The 17,164-nt window shown below is 45.0% G+C and overlaps 1 protein-coding gene across 1 annotated transcript in view; it reads left to right on the top strand.

The window, feature by feature from the left end:
* The window catches only part of mcf2la (mcf.2 cell line derived transforming sequence-like a), a 37,870-nt gene that overhangs the window by 14,947 nt on the left and 5,759 nt on the right, over positions 1–17,164 (top strand). The window contains exons 2-25 of the mRNA XM_047577176.1: positions 3,193–3,273; positions 4,502–4,616; positions 6,427–6,517; positions 11,707–11,823; positions 12,481–12,597; positions 12,683–12,832; positions 12,916–13,040; positions 13,141–13,255; positions 13,333–13,452; positions 13,536–13,727; positions 13,807–13,998; positions 14,091–14,244; positions 14,329–14,381; positions 15,047–15,126; positions 15,255–15,321; positions 15,414–15,529; positions 15,617–15,686; positions 15,778–15,870; positions 15,964–16,056; positions 16,217–16,342; positions 16,429–16,650; positions 16,725–16,817; positions 16,896–16,974; positions 17,055–17,124. Of these exons, the coding sequence (XP_047433132.1) occupies positions 3,193–3,273; positions 4,502–4,616; positions 6,427–6,517; positions 11,707–11,823; positions 12,481–12,597; positions 12,683–12,832; positions 12,916–13,040; positions 13,141–13,255; positions 13,333–13,452; positions 13,536–13,727; positions 13,807–13,998; positions 14,091–14,244; positions 14,329–14,381; positions 15,047–15,126; positions 15,255–15,321; positions 15,414–15,529; positions 15,617–15,686; positions 15,778–15,870; positions 15,964–16,056; positions 16,217–16,342; positions 16,429–16,650; positions 16,725–16,817; positions 16,896–16,974; positions 17,055–17,124 (2,731 nt within the window). The remainder of the gene's footprint in view (positions 1–3,192; positions 3,274–4,501; positions 4,617–6,426; positions 6,518–11,706; positions 11,824–12,480; positions 12,598–12,682; positions 12,833–12,915; positions 13,041–13,140; positions 13,256–13,332; positions 13,453–13,535; positions 13,728–13,806; positions 13,999–14,090; positions 14,245–14,328; positions 14,382–15,046; positions 15,127–15,254; positions 15,322–15,413; positions 15,530–15,616; positions 15,687–15,777; positions 15,871–15,963; positions 16,057–16,216; positions 16,343–16,428; positions 16,651–16,724; positions 16,818–16,895; positions 16,975–17,054; positions 17,125–17,164) is intronic.

Below are 17,164 nucleotides of genomic sequence, written 5' to 3'. Positions count from 1 at the left end.
GTCAGAGCCTAGGGGGAAGGGCACCAAGAGGCGGGGTGGACATTCCTCCTTGGCCCCCCATAATCACTATTTGTGTTTGACAGCATTGCCCCACTTCCACTGTGTAGTGTGTATGTGTGTGTGTCGCTGGGTGGGTAAAGGGGGTTCACTTGCAGCCTCGCCGCTATAGTTTAATTTCATTCATTCCACGGAGGACAAAGCGGGGAGTTTCGGCAGCAGTGAAAAGCTGACGCCTGAATGTCTGATATATCTGCGCCATTCACTCCTGTAGTGCACTGAGCAGTTTAATTCAGCTGGACAAGATAGTTTTCCTGTTATTTTTTCCTGAAAAAAACATGTATATTGCATAAAATACACCAATCAAATCTGTGCTAAGTAGTTAGTAAAAAAAAGTGTAACTGAATCTAAAAGCACATGTGTTTTAAGCATTTTATTATGCGCTTGGATTCACGTGTCTACATGATTTTCAACACCTATGAGGATAGAAATGTTCGGGCACGCCAAGTGTTAGTCTGCCAAATCTACTCTATTATGCAAAGAAGTCAGAGACAGACGTAGACACTCAAGAAGCACAATGTTGTAGGAAGTTTATGTTTTGCTTGCTCCGTATTTCTGTCTCACCTGGAAGCTAGTCACCTGATGTTTACATGCGGACAGAAAAAGGAGGTGTTTACATTAGGGGTGGGTATAGGTAACGATACGTATCATGACGCTTGAGTCACGGTTCGATACATTATTGCGATATCGTGATATTGCGATACATTGCAACATTCAACATAGTTCACTGAGAAATTTTAAATGTAGCTTAAAATACAAATTGTATATATGTACATCAGATGATGGTGATAATTCATTGCACAAATTGAGCCAAAAAACAATATTAATCTAAATGATTATGGGCACGTCCTTTGTTATTCTGCCCGTCAAATCTGACAAAATACTACAAAGAAGTCAGAGACGGACATAGTTTGATGTACTTTATATTTTGCTTGCTCCGTATTTCTGTCCCACCTGGAAGCTAGCCACCTGACGTTTGCCACACAAGCAAAAAAAAAAAAAGGAGGTCTTTACGCGAGGCATTTGTGTCATAATTGGGTTATTATTGTAATTATTACCAGAATGTAAGTGTCTGAAGTGAATGCACAACCATCTCTGACACCAATATAGAACATTACTTCTCCAAAAGCATGGAGAATGCAGGAAATGAGTAACTAATGGAGCTTAACAAAACTCCTCCTGTGGTATGGCTAATGTAAACTAGACACACTGAAATGAACCACCATATATTACTACACTGTGGCCTTTAGTGTGAAAACTTGTCTTCCCTCATCGCGCGTTATCTAATAGTTTCTACACCTGCTGTTTAGTTTGTAATGATCAGGTTATGACTGCTTCCCACACACTCGCATGCACACATTTATATCCAGGGAGTCAGAGAGTGCTTCACATGCCTGGATGTGATCCAGAGTCTGGGACTTAACCTGAGCTTACTGCCTGACACATTGAACCGACAGCTGGCCCAGTGAGCCCACAACGCGCCGCGACACATGACGGCACACTTGCTCACACACAGTCTCCCCTGTATAGATCTCACACACACAGTAATGTTATATCGTATTTACCCTTCTAGGATGTAGGTCTTCGACAAAATCTTTGGTTGACTAGACATTTTTTATATATTTTTTTTTAATTTCCCCCCACGAATTATTATTTTTTTTTAAAATACACATTAACATGAATCCAACATATTTTAGTAAAGGGATAAGGGATAGCTTAAAAAAGTTGAAGACCCCTGTTCTAGGAAGCAACATTGTGAGGACAGATGTCCAGATTTCAAAGCACCTCTTCCCCTCTCTGGTTTCGCTTGTAGTGGACGTTAATTACAGCGGAGCTGCCGTTTTTGGTTAAATTACAGGCTGCTTGGCTTCGCTGGAAGCTCTGCGGTCTGTTGGTATAACAAGCAGACCTGCGCACACCCACTCCCAAACCCTCTACTCTTCTTTGTTTCCTCACGTGTGGGTTTTCCTCACAGATAATAATAGCCTGTGTGCTCCGACTTCAGTCAGGACGATTTGTCCCTCTGTGTGTCCGTGTGTGTGTGTGCTCCTGACTCACTGTTCTGACATCCTAATAATAATCCCTAAAAATGTGGAGCCCTGCCTGTGACTTCACGCTAGGTTTGTGTGGAAGTAATTACCGGGCGCACTCAGTATCAGCAACGCATATTTTACTTTCTGTAAAGAGAGTGTAGGGAAATCTCGAACATCCCGTAAACAGCTGCACATGCTGCTCTGTGCCAAGCGTGGACAGCACATGAGCCTTACCGTATGTAGTATTAGTCACTGTCTAGCCAATGGTATGCTGACACTTATGTATATAGCATTACTGGAGATCTAAGCTCTTAATCTGCCGGGTTTCTTCGTCATATGGGAACCACAGGGTTTACGGATATATCAAACTGATGAAAGATATATATTTATGGTGGAGAATCACATCTTATATGTGGATTTCTATGGATTTGACCAGTATTGTACTTAGTGAGATGGTAATTTAAGCCTCTAACTCTGCCAGTCCCACCAAACCTAGTCTATATGTGCACAACATGACATGAAAACATCCCAGTTTTCCTCTCACGGGCGCACGCGTGATTGTACACAATTAACAATCCCATGCCTGTGTTTGGCGTGCACGCGGGTCACGCATGGCAACCGGACGGGATGGGTGAGAATGCCTTTTTTTCCTCTATCTTTTCCCTACATGTCTGAGAGGCCTAAATGAGATTACTGTAATCCAGCTTGACCAGAGAGAGGAGGAAATCCAAACGCTGTTTAGCTCATCCCCTGATAGTGTCTCTACCTCGCTTTCACCCCTCTCCTCCCTTTCTCTCTCTTTTTTTTTTTTTTAATTCCACCCCCTCATAATTTTTGCTCTCTCCTCTCCTTATTTTATCGTTTCACTTCATGTTATGCTTGACAATGCAGCAACCGGACAAAAAAAAGGCTGCAGCTGCTAAAAAAAAAAACTAATTCCTCACTGTCTTCTTCATGTTTCTCACAATAAACCTCACATTTACCGTTCGTTCAGTTAATTGGAGAGCGCCTTGAACCTGGCCACCCGCCACGCTTTGTGATAATGAACGAAAAATGGCATCGAGTGCACCTCCTGTAACCGTGTCTCTGCCTTTCCGTCTAGATGACATCGTGCAGGAGGATGGTCCTCTGTGTGCAGCCGAAATCGGCTCTGGACTCCAGAAGCAGTTCGCCATCCTTCCAGGTATTTCCTCTCGTTTTCTTTCTCATTTGAAGCAAATTAACTGCAAATGCGAACAACAACAACAACAACAAAAGTTTCCGTTTCAACGCGCATCCGACTGCACCCAGAAACTTTACTCAATAAATCCAGTCATATAAGACCCCAGATGATTTGTTTCCATGCGCATGGATTCGATTAGACTAGAAATGTTTGGGAAAATGTCAACGCAATTCAACACAAGGCTTTTATCTCAACCAAAATTGAGGCCGTGATTAAATAATAAAATTTGGGTACATGCAACACAGGCTTGTCATGCAAATTCCACAGACAGTCCCCCTTCTTATCTCAATTAAAAGTGGCATCGCTTTGAAAGACGTCTCGAACTCCATACATAATGCGTTTATCTGAACTTTCCCTTCCAGTGTTTTTCTCACACGAACGTAAAAATAGACGCACGGCCCCAAACCGCCGCAGCAACCATCACATGGTACCTGCCCCCCCCCCTCCCCTCCCGTAAACCCCAGCGCCCGGTCTGAAAAGCTCATTCCGAGCCAGAAAAGTGAGAGTTCTCCACCTCGCTGCTTTTCGGATCCCTCCGCAGAGAGAAAAAAAAAAGTTTTGTCAGTTACTGATGGCAGGCTGACCCAGATAGGAGACGCGCGGACAATCACGGCAGGCTCGCTCGCACAGAAACGCACACAAAGCGTCGTGAAACGCACACTTAGGGCCCTGTGTTGGGTTACCATGACGATAATGCCCGCCCGGTGACGGCGCGTGAATAATTCAACGCGGGAGCGATGAAGCGCCCTTGCAACTTGACCCACCGGTGAAGGAGTAGGCCGGAGCTTTTGATTTTTTTTTTGCTCGTCCCTCCTTTTGCCGCAGATTGTAAACAGATACGATATCCCGATGTCATTCTTTTATTAAAAATTAGCTTGAAAATGAATCTGCGTGACTTTCCAATTCTGAATATGGGTCAGTTTAATTTATGTCATTAAATGCGCCACAATAGATCAAATAAAGCCACGTTTGAAGCGCTTGGCTCTGGTTCGTGATTTGGTTTCGTAAGTTTATTCCTAAATGTAGGGCATCATCTTTCTCAGATAAGCCTCATGAATTTTAAAGGGATTACCATTAAGAGTGTTCAGAAGTCTGTATATCGCATGCAGCTGTCATCAGGTCGCTGACACCGTGCGTGGACGTGCCTCTGACCTCTGTTTGATCTCCTCCCTGACCTCTCTGTCCCCAGGGGGCCGCGGGGCCGATGGCAGCCCGATCATCGTCTTCCCAGAATTCCCAGAGTTCGGCGAGCTGGAGGAGGGGGAGGTCCAAAATGTCCTCACCTACCTCACGAGCATCCCCAGGTCGGTGTCTCACGCTCATCCCACGCTGTGTGTTTTCTGCTGCGGGGTTGTGCGGTGTGAGGGTGAACAGCCCTCCGGTGTAATACCACGCTCGGCCAGCAGATGTCAGCGCAACACCAAAGGCCTGGCGAGAGGAAAGAGCCACAGAAAAGAAAGGGATGTTAGAGAGATTTTATTTAGATAACAACTATATGAATGAGAAAATGAGCTACAGAGGAAAAAAAGGGGTGTTATTCAGTAATCCCATTCCTATTCCTTTTTCAAAATAAAATGCTGCACCTATTTTACCCTTTAAAAGGGTTTTTAGATACGAGCTATGCCTCTTTTCATCTTCCTGTTGTTACGCCTGCTCCTTTATTTTCTGCCCCTCCTCCTCCCTCTCCTCCTCCCCCCTCCCTTTCTTTCACCTTCCCTTTACCGCTGAGCGCCGCACACAGTTAAAGGGAGGAGAAAGGATGGAGATGTATGCATCTGTATATCCATACATGTGTCATGGCGGCATTTTTTCCTTCCTTCCTTCCTTCCTTCCTTCCTTTTTTTTTTTTTTCTTGCTTCTCATCACCTTTTCATATTACACCCACCCTCCCCTCCCTCCGTGTCCCCTTCCTTCCTTTCTCCCCACCAGCCTCTCTGCGCCCAGCTGCCAATCGGCTGCGCTCCTGAGCTCCGGCTGTGGGCGAGCCAGCGAGCCGATGAGCTCAGCTTTAATTGGCCGAGGGTGGGGAGCTGGTGGTGGTGGAGGAGCACGGAGGGAAGGAGAAGGAGGAGGAGGAGGAGGAGGGAGATGCTCTGTAAGGATGTGAGCGGTCACCTCTCTCCATCTGCGATCCGCAAACACTGTGGATGCAGGAATTGAACACTGACATCATCTGAATGAGGATTACTTTTGCATCACAACAATGGGATATTGAGGATTTTTTTTTTTTTTGTGCTTTGATTTTTTTGCAAGGTTTTTTTTTTTTTTTTGAATTCATCCGTGTGGGTCGAACGGCTCTTCCTACAGAGATGGATTGAGGATTTGCTGTTGCAGCATTTACCGGGTAGCGCGTTGATTTCCTTTAAAATCTCCAAGTGTGTTTATGTGTGACGATAAAAAATTGGCTACTGGCGTCGCCCATATGGGCCGAGCCGACACTATTTGTATGTTGTCCTCACACTCTGTGTGTGTGCTTTAATATTCATCCGTGTGTTTAGGTGTCGGGATACATGTCAGTTCGTCCAGCAGGACCTTAGCTGAAAATGCTGCATTCACACACACACACACACACACACACATTGGCACACATTAGCTTAATGAGGCTGCTACATATGGCACTGCCTGTGGAATGAATGGCAAGATTTTCACTTGCACACACACACATAATAATGCAGAGCCAAGGTTGCCATGGTAATCACAAGGGTCTCTCATAATCAACGTTGATAACAAACGATGACTGCATGCACACAGGCTGGTACTTGGTAGCGAGGTTTTAATGCATTTGAATCTGGCCAACAAAGACTATGAGGGCGTGCAATTTCCAGATTTGTTTTTATATATATATGTGCCATCATCTGTGAGCCAAGCTACAGTATAAATTAAAAACTAATGAGTGTGTTAATCAGTCCTAATCAATAAGGGTTCCTGTGTGATGTTAGAGCCACTGCCATGCAAACCAAACACATCAGCGCCACAAATAGTACCTCAGCCTCTTGTCTAGACCAGGACACTTTCTAAACCTAGATTCAAACCCACGCTCTTCTTCTCTCATACGCGCAGGAAGAGAGACGAGGGGTTTCCGTGGTGATAACAGTGTGCTCTTCTCTCCTGCAGTGTTGCGGCATCAGGAGTGGGCTTCATCCTGGTCATCGACAGACGGCTGGACCGATGGGCCGCCGTCAGGGCCACCCTGCACCGCATCGCAGTAAGACCCCGTGTGTTTGTGTGTGTCCCCTCGTGAGCGGATTGATTTCGCCGGCCCTCCTTCGCTCGAGCGCATCATTTGCTGATGAAATGTCTCTGAAGACGACTAATGGCTGTTTTGGAGCGTGTACTACTTTATTTAGCATGTGCTAATGCTTGTTTTAAAACGGAGCTGTGGGCGTAGCTGCTGGTGTCAGCTGTCTTGTGTGTGTAATTTTGGTTTGTCCCCACTTAGGATAATTGTTGTTTTGGTTTTTTGTGAGATTGCACGTACCTCATGTTGAGGTTTTGCTTCACGTACTCTTTGCGTATAGAAATGTGCAGGGAAATTAGGCAAAGCTCGTTTTTTGCTGCATGTTGAAATGAGGTGTAATGAGCTAAAAATAGGTTATTATGTTGGAGTGGGTGGTATAGTCTCACAGTGCGTGAGAAAATGTGTGTGGAGGCTCCGATTGGAAAGGCTATATAGTGTTAGTCTCGTTCTGATTATTTTTAACCATCAGTCTTGCATCCGTTGCTCCATTAGCCCAGTAGCCTACTTCTTGGACAGAATAAAACTATAAAACTATATAAGACGAGGAACTGAAGGAAATTATTTAAAGGTTTCATATTGGCGTCAGAGGTTTAACATCATTCTTTTCAAAGAGTTTCAGCCAGTAAAGAGTAGCTTTAGTGAGCTCTACTAAGAACGGGCCGCTTCTGTATCTGTACCTTTAAATGCTAATAAGCGGTGTCTGGCCACGCCCACTCCACGCCCCTCTCGCTGGCTACCACCACCACCATGCGCTAATGTTTACGGTGGATTTGTGATTATGGCTGGTGGACACGCTGTCAATTTGAACCAGAATCTGACCCGGAAGGAGAGGTACCTGAAGAAGTTCAGACTCTGCAGAAGGATGGTTCTTAATGGTTAGTTAAAGACATCGTGTGTCTGAATATATTATTTGCTCTTAACAGTTACTACCATGTAGCTAACGCTAGCTTCCAGAGCAACGTTTGCTCGCACACATGTGTGTTTCCAAGGGCTCGCTCTTCCCCGCATGACGTCAAGAAGAGAAAAATCTCCAATTCGCCTGTTTGAGCGCACATTGGCTAAAAAGTGGAACAAGTGAGTGAGGAAAGTGACAGATTTTTTTTCACTTCTGGGGCCTCATACAGAGGCTATGGGGACACATAAAATAAATTTTACATAATATGAGACATTTAAATGAGAAAAAAGAGTGGGAAATCAACAAAAAAGAGAAGAATTTAACGTTAAAGTCGTAGAGGAGTTCAGCAGTTACAGATATTTTTATTTACTACTTTCTAATTAATACATAAAAAATATATAATAATGCCAATTCACAGAAAAGTACTATTATTTGAATGCCAGCTTTAATTAATTATTTAAAATCAAACGTTTTATAATGATTATGGAGATTATGTTATGTGCTGGATTTTTGGCTTCTCTTCTAAATTCCTTGATTTCCGAATCTGCATAACCCATCCATGAATCTAATTAACCGGCTCGGCCAACATGGGGATGAAGCGTCGCCACACCCCAAACATCTGCTGTCAGGATGCTCGTCCACTGTTACACCGTTAAACGTGTCCCATGTATGCTAATGAATGCTAATATATGCTAATTGGACAATGATTAGCATCGGGTTTAATGGTTCGCTCATGCCATTTCTGAGAAACTATCCCCACTGTGCCAGTGAGTCATTATGAGACATTAGTAACTGAAGTCCACAAAGTCGCTTTAACCTGTGTGCAGAAAACATCTGCATGAACCCAGAAGTAATTCTATTAGTCGTCCTAAGGAGACATTGATGGACTGTGGGGTTTTATAGATAATATGAGCAAAATCAGGCGAAGATTTATGGAAACTAATGTAATAATTTATATAATTTTTTTGCATCAGTGACTGATAAGATATCACGAGTCAATGTTGGTATGAAGCATAAATTCAATAGGGTGTCCACGGAGCTACTGCAGGGCGGTCGCAAAATCTTTGGTTGATTGAACATTTTTTATACATTCATATATATGTATATTTAGATATACTTTCTCCCCGCAAATTAAAATTTCTTTAATTACATATTAACAACCATATTTCAGTAAATGTAAAAGGGATGGCTTAATATTGAATGCGAAGTTTAATATAGAACACATATAATAGGTAGGAGTCTCTACTTAATCTCTCCATCAGTCTGATTTAAATTATTAGTGAATTAGATAAGAATATTATTTGAGATATTAGCAGGTTGGATATCTGTCAGTCAAAGCTAGCCACTAGTTAGCTTAGCACAAGGCCTTATTCAGATGTTATGTGTTTGACTGTTCACATTATGTTTAAATTGAGCCCGATAACATATTCCAGTGTGCGCGCGTCCTGACTCGGTACTGACCTACATAATCACGCAGAACGTGGCTGGCATGAGGGTTCATCCTCCCAAACGGGAAGTGATCCACCCACGGCTGCTTTTTCGGTTTGAGTCTTCACTCTTTTCGGACTTGGCTGTGAGGATTTTGTCACCCCACATACATCTGAGCTACGCATTAACTCCCATTAGTGTGGAAATGTGGCCAATGTGGATATGGACGGACTCCAAAGTCACGTGAATTCTGACAATTCGGTTCTGATTGAGGTTACTTTTAGCTTTTCAAGTGTCAGATTTGGTCCCGTGTTGCCTTCTGTGTGACCGTAGTGTTCCTTGCTATATGTGTCCTTGTCCACGCTCTCTAAGATACAAATAGTGAGGACAAAGACTGTACACTTGCAGCGTGATGATTTAGAACAGTAGTAGCGATTGTCAGCGTAGCAGCAGGAGCTTCTCTGCATGATCTCTTTCTCCCCTTCGGTTCTACTACTCATTACCTCGTTCTTTCCCCTGCTCCCATCCATCACTTCACATCTCCGTTCCGACTCTTCCTCTCTGACCTCTTGAGTCGATCTGAAAAAAGAAGCAATCGAACAGGAAATGCCCCAGCTTTGTGCGAAACATTAGAAAAATCTCTAATGTAATTGCGTTGTGACTTTACCTGAAGGCATGAAGAGCAGGTGGCGAGAGGCGTGTCTCGCATCCCCGCTTCTGTCCTCTCCGCGGTGGGTGTCTCCGTCTCTGGACACGCCCGCTCCGTCCAGCAGCCAATGACGCGCGGCCTTACCGGAGAATCGTTTGTCTTCCCGCGAGACGCGATGCGTTCGTCAAGGCCGTTCAAGGTCGCTGGCTGTTGTTTGCTGCCGGTTATAAAAAAAAAAAAAAAGAAAAAAACATAGGAGTGGGCAGTGTTGTCATGTAAAACCAGAGATTAGTGTAAAACACGTGCACAGATGCTCTCACGCTGCCGTGTTGGTTGTCTCCACAGATGGCGAAGACCAGGACTTGTTGGTGTCATGTAGCGTTGTAGCTTCAGTGCGTCTCTCCTCTTTATGCCCTAGGGAGCATAAATCATACATCCCCATGAATTTTTAATCTTTTGGTCCTGTCCCTATCTCATTTTTTTGAAGTTCCACCATCTAAATACCTGAATTTCTTTAATTACAAGGGTGAATCCACATGCACATCAGTCAAATGATGATCTGTTGCAGCTCATCTTTGTGATTAAGGGTAATAAATATACAGTCGTTGAAGCGTACAGGAGCGTTGCTGCAGGGTGAATCTGCTGATGTCTTCCTCTTAGAACGCCGCTGCAAACAAGAGCAATTTGTTGCAACAAATCAGCTTTAAAAAAAAGAAAAAAAAACCAGTCTCTTTGTGGAAATCGGAGCATTTTGACGTCCAAAATCAAAGTCGGAGGGGGGTTTGAGCTCGCGGAGGGAGGTGGTTTATTATTGTGGCTATACAGCTCCCAAGAGAACCATGTGGATGTCATTAGAGGACATGAGTGGAGTGGTCTTCTCCCCCTTTCCCTCCCCCGTCCTTTCTCCCTGAAAGAATATAAATCGCGCTGCTCAACAGAAAATGATATTCTAATCCTTATCATTTATTAATGTTTGCTTTTTATCTGGCAGACGTGCGTGTATATGCGCGTGCGCATAACATTAATGTGTAACGCGCCGGGCAGCCACGCGTATTGTCATGTTAATGCGCGGCCACAAATTAAACCCAGACCTCTCAGGGTTTATTGAATTTAATGACTAACAATTAGCAGATGTGTTGCATGCTTGCTGCGGGATGGTAAAATATTTATATTTCCACCTCGTGCATTGTCTGCATTTGCATTTGTAATTTGTAATAAAGTGCGATAGGCTAGCGTCATTTTTTGAGCGTCATTTTTTGAGCGTCAACTTGGAGTGGCGAATTTTCCCAACCTGGCCGACGTCCATGAACGCCGCAGCGGGCGGCACGTGTGTGTACGTGCCAAAGATAAATGACTTGATCTTTGAAATATCGTCTATGTACCTTTTCAAAAAAAAAAAAAAAGAACGGTTTCCATGGCGACGCGCGCAGGCTGTTTCACGACTGTGATTGATGCCTGGTTTCCCTCTGCTTGACTGCCGTTCTTCTTGTAGACCGTTCTGAGTTTATTTATCGTAACACTAAAATGGCACGAGCTTTGCCTCTGGCCTGCGAGTGTGTCTGCGCCGCGCTCGTGTCAGGGTCCATTGATTTATGATGTCTAACAGGGTAGAGCGATTCACCGGGGGACTCGGAGGGAGCCACAGCCGACGTAGCCTTTCAGCTGAGTGGCCTCCTGGGCTGTTGTTCTCTGTGTGGAGGCAATTCTACCATATTAACCTATCGCTGTTTGTAGGTGGCGAGACAAAAACTGTGGTTACTAGCAAAGTCACAGCGCCAATAAAATTATATATAGTTGGGAACAAGGGAACTATGTAGGAGATTTATTAGATATTAAATCCTAGATAAACCTCTTCATGGTTTGTTCAGGACTGCACTTGTGGGACAGTGTTTACAGAAAGAGGTCGATTTGGATTTTTTAGGGCTGATATCAATCTTCTTTTTTAGCCAATGGCCGATGCATGCTGCTAATTTTTCTGATATTTGGAGCCAATAATTCTTATTCATCCGCGTATCGGCCAATACCAGTAAAAAAAAAGATGAGAATATCTGTCGATCTCTAGTTACAGATGTTTATTTACTGAATAATGTGTTGAAATGTCTTTAAATAGATGGAAGTAAATGGGGAAGTGAATGGCGCACTAAATTTAAATGAAACCACACCCCTTCTGTCTTTCTCTTTCAGGGTTCGTTTCCAGCATCCAACATAAATTTGGTTCTGGTGCTGCGTCCCAATACTTTGTTCCAGCGGACTCTGTCAGACTTCCTGTTCAGGTTCAACAAGGATGAGTTCAAGATGAAGGTATGACGTGTCCTTTTCGCCAGCGCTTCCCAACCCTGTCCAACTCAGGGCCCAGTTTTAAGTCTCAAAAATGTTTGCGGCACACCTCCAACCCCGTAAATTCAGATTGCACATAAAGACTGAACTGAATACAGGAGAATCATGTCTAAAGCTCCACAGTCCCTAACACGGCATCTGTAACATGTCGCAACACATAACATTTCAGTTTTCAAGGAGCTGTCCATCAGCACCACACAGACATCAGAAACGACAAGCAAGGGGCTGTCTGTAACAGGCTAATTAACAAATGATTCATAAATAATGGTATCCTCCAACAATGGAGAGATGCATTATCATATCTAAGAACTGGATCAGATCCAAACAAAATCTAAATATCCAAAGAAGCCCATTAAATCGATAACTTTACAAATAAACACAAACCTGATATAAAGTTGATGTAAATTCTGCTCAGGTGTTTTCTTTTTAAAATAAAAACTGCAGTGGGTCATACTAAGATGCTAATTTGCTGGTGTTTGACCAAAACCCAAATATCGAATGAAATGATTTGGCGGCCCACTTGCAATACCTTCGCATCCCACCAGGGGGCGGCTGGGAGTCAAAATGTAAATTTGTATGAAGTATTTTACGGAATCAGCTGATTGTTTGTGTAACTATCAGGTGGTGATGCTGAGTTCGGTGACCGAGCTCCATGCGTACATTGACCCAGGACAACTTACCACGGAGCTGGAAGGCACACAGGAATACTGCCACGACAGCTGGATCTCGCACCGCACTGTACGCATTTTTAGTTTGTGTTCCTTTCATCACTTATTCTCACATTCCCTGCACTGCTCCTTACTGACGTGCGTGCCCTCCGCAGGCCATCGAGGCTTTCGCCCTCATGGTGAAGACCACGGCTCAGACCCTGCAGGCGTTCGGCACCGAGCTCGCAGAGACGGAGTTGCCCAACGACGCCGAGGCCACCACCAACCTGCTGCACATGCACACTCTGAAGAAGGATAAAATGAAGGTCAGAGGCATTTTCCTTCTCTTCCCGTCACAGAGAGGAGAGGAGCCGGCCACACTTCATTGTTTTCTGTGTTCTGCTTCCAGGAGGACCTGCAGGTGGCGCTGTCTCAAGGAAGACGCTTGTTGGACTGTATCAACGAGCCTCTACAGACAGACCCCGAATACAACATGATGCACGATGAAATGGAAAACTTGGCGACTGTACAGAGGTAAGTCAGGGGAAGGGATTGATGGATATATCAATAGACAATGAAGTTGCCCCTGAGCAAATGAATAAATGTCCTCTCTTTTTCCCCCCCGTCCCCTCAGGCTGCTGGGTCAGCTGGATGAAACGGAGACGGCGTTTGACGATTTCTGGGAGCGTCACCGCACCAAGCTGGAGCAGTGTCTGCAGCTCCGCCACTTTGAGCTGCACTTCCGTGAAGTGAGTTCGGTCCCGGGAGATAGATATTCATCTCGCATCTCAAAATGAAAGACTAATATTTGTGTCTTGTTCCTCAGGTGCGAGCCCAGCTTGAGGTGACATCGGAGCGGTTGTCGGGCTTCTCGGAGGTCAGCGTGAGCCCCGCCCACGCTGAGCACGTCCTCAAAGAACTCACCGGCCACGAGGACAAGGCCTGTGTAAGACATGAAAACACAAACACCCCCACGTGCGCGTTTGCTGTTTAACTTAGATTAACAAATCTTCACTGTGCTCCGATTAGGACTTGCTAGACCTTGCCTTGTCCTTGGCCAACGACGGCGACATGCTGATAGAAAACTCCCACTACGCCGAGGACTCCATCAGGCCAAAGTGCAGCGAGCTGAGAGGGGCGTGCGAGGAGATCAGCTCGACTCTGAGGAGCAAGAAGAGCCTCCTGCTCCATGCTTTGGAGCTCCACCACGCTCTGGAGCAGGTACAGTCTGGGTGTGATTGTGTCAAAGAGCGTCCACTTCAACCCCCGAAGCATTTCTAAGGATTTTTTCCCCCCACAGGCATCCCGGTGGTGTGAGGACGGCATCTTCCTCCTGGCGAGCCAGCCAGTGGACCGCTGTCAGTCTCAGGATGGAGCTGAAGCAGCTTTGCAAGAACTGGAGAGATACCTGGATACGGCGCCGCTGCATACGCTCACTGACCGCAGCGCCATCTGCTGCCAGTATGAGGCGGTGCTCAACACTCAACTCAGGGTCAGCAACACGTACATGGTTTAAATAACTGCTCATTAATTGACAGCATTATCTATGGCTGTATTAGATCTTTACTCTCCATCCTCCATTAGGACCAGATAGAGAGAGTTTTCCAGAAGCAAGGCTCAGTCCAGGAGATGTTTGAGAAGAGACGCGTCAGCCTGAAGAAACTCGCCGCCAAACAGACTAGACCAGTTCAGCCAGTAGCACCAAGACCCGAAGTCAAGTCTCCACACTCATCCCCCAGTAAGTATGGATGGATGTGATTGAAAGAAAGAAAAGAATGACATATGGATGATAAATGTTAAAAAAACTTTTCTTTCTTTCCAGTACAAGAAAGAAAAGAGAGGAGATACTCGGCAGATAACGTTATCTGCAAAAAGGTATGCACCACTTTTGGCTGGCAGCACACAGTATACACACGATATATGCCGATATTTGCGTTTTTTTGGGGGTTTTTTTAGCGGGTGCGTTCGCCGATACGTATATATATTTTTTTCCCCTCCGACAACATTTACAGACAGGCACAACCACAGGCAGCCCTGTCCTGCTGGAGATGCTGTGGATGGTGCAGCCCATACATTGCCCCTCCCCCATTAGCAGAGTACGTGCAGCTGGAAGCTGGAAAATGCTTGTACTTATAGGCTGTCGAGCACCCCTAGACACACCTTTTTTTTTGTTTATTATTTATTTACTTAGTTATTTTTGAATTCAGTTACCAAACAAAGCTTTATTTACTTTATCACTCGACATCAACACATTACAGTGAGTGCAGGTTGTCAATCAACCACAATAAATGTTTATGTTTTTGGTTAAATTGAGACTTGTAACATTTGTTATCATTTTGTCATTTTTATCATGTAAATGGAGGGAGAAAAAGGCAGTATCGGCTCCAAATATCAAAAAATCGGTATCGGCCCTGAAAAATCCATATCGGTCGATCTCTACTTTTAAATAATTTTTTTTTTTAAATATTTCAAAAACACATGTTTATCAACGCTAAGAGCTACGGCTGTGAGTTGTAAATGCGTGCCGCATATGTTTCCAGACGGAGTCCCCAATACATAACGGTGGCACGCGACACGCTTCTCTTTCAGAAGAAGAAGAAAACCTGGCAGTACTTCGGCGGTAAGGGGTCAAAGACAGAGGCAGCTTTACATATTTGTCGTCTCATGAGCTGACGTCCCGATACTCCAGTAATACCCTTACAGTGTAATAATGATTCTGAGTTTTTTTGTTGTTTGTGTGCATTCCAGTCACGTGATGAATGAGCTGCTGGAGACCGAGAGAGCATACGTGGAGGAGCTACTGTGTGTGCTGGAGGTGAGAGTTTCACTCTGGTCTGCCCTAGTCTGGCCGATAAGTAACGTCTCGGAACGAACGGAAGATTAAATGTTTAATGAATTGAACTGCAGGGCTACGCAGCGGAGATGGACAACCCCGCCATGGCTCATCTCATCCCCAGTACATTGCTCAGCAAGAAGGACGTCCTGTTTGGCAACATGCCTGAAATCTACCAGTTTCACAAGAGGTAATATTTGTGTTTTCTTCAGGTGCTTAATAATTGTTGGTCACTTGTGTGTTTTATAAGCTGAACGCTTGTGTTGTTTATGTGCAGGACGTTTCTGAAGGAACTTGAAGCGTACACGGACTGCCCCGAACTAGTGGGCCGCTGCTTCTTAGAGCGGGTAAGCACTTCTTCCTTTTTATTTCTTTATTTTTTCGACAGTTTTGCACCAAACTGAGGTCAATGTTTACAACTGACTCATTTCTCTGTAGATGAGGGACCTGCAGATCTACGAGGCTTACTGCCAGAACAAACCTCGCTCGGAGAGCTTGTGGAGGCAGTGCTCCGACTGTGCCTTCTTCCAGGTTGGCCTCATAGCTCCAAAAATGTGTCCCTTAAATGACAAAAAAAATACATAAATATACATATATTTGAACTGGTTTATGCCTCTGAACCAGGAGTGCCAGAAGAAGCTGGAACATAAACTTGGTTTGGACTCCTACCTCCTTAAACCTGTCCAGAGAATCACCAAGTACCAGCTACTGCTCAAGGTGAGCACCATTCATGTACTCTGTGTGTCCAAGTTATGTGCATAAAGTATCACTATATGCAGATGATGTCTTGCCTTATACTGTATTGTGGATCATGTGGTGTTTATTATTCATGGGTTATATAAGACGAGGGAAGACTCACCCACTTTAACGCTTGCAGGAGTTGTTGAAGTACAGTAAAGGCCGCGATGGCTGCGACGACCTCCAGGAAGCCCTCTCCTCCATCCTGGGAATCCTGAAAGCTGTTAATGACTCCATGCACCTCATTGCCATTACAGGATACGAGGTCAGAGAGATTTGTCCCATTCTTTGCGCGGATACACGGTTTAAAGTCATTTGCAGTCCAGATTAGAACCGTGCATCTGCTCTTAGGGTAACCTGTCGGAGCTGGGTCGCCTGCTGATGCAGGGCTCCTTCAGCGTGTGGACGGAGCACAAGAAAGGCCACGCCAAAGTCAAGGACCTGGCCAGGTTTAAGCCCATGCAGAGGCACCTGTTCCTCCACGAGAAGGCCCTGCTCTTCTGCAAGAGGAGGGAGGAGAACGGGGAGGGCTACGAGAAGGCGCCGTCCTACAGCTTCAAACACTCGCTCAGTGTAAGCTCAAGTCTCATTTAAAGCATGTGCATGAAAGATGACGTAGGATTAAAGCGTTTTCTTTCTCCTTACAGATGAGTGCGGTGGGTATTACGGAGAACGCGAAAGGCGACAACAAGAAGTTTGAGATTTGGTGCAACTCCAGAGAAGAAGTCTTCATAGTCCAGGTTGGATAACTTATCGGGCTCGTGCACAGCAGAAGAGCAAACAGGAGTTTTAACTCTGTCTTTATTTGTTTGATCCAGGCTCCGACGCCAGAGATTAAAACAACGTGGGTGAACGAGATTCGCAAAGTCCTCACTCAGCAGCTCCAGGCCTGCAGAGGTATTTGTGAACGCGCTCTCCTCCGTCTTCCCTTGCCTTCCGCATTACTCCCTAACCCGTTTTTTTTTTTTACGTCTCAGATGCCAGCCAGCAGAAGAGCTCGGACTCAGTTTCACCGAGCCCCACCAGCAACACCTCCATCTCCCTCAGGTGCATGTCACGCATTTCATGGAGGGGATTGTTCACACCA

This window comes from Mugil cephalus, chromosome 23 (genome assembly GCF_022458985.1).
Source record: "Mugil cephalus isolate CIBA_MC_2020 chromosome 23, CIBA_Mcephalus_1.1, whole genome shotgun sequence".
NCBI lineage: Eukaryota > Metazoa > Chordata > Actinopteri > Mugiliformes > Mugilidae > Mugil > Mugil cephalus.
Note: the sequence above shows the minus strand (reverse complement) of the source record. Positions and strands in the feature narration are given on the sequence as shown.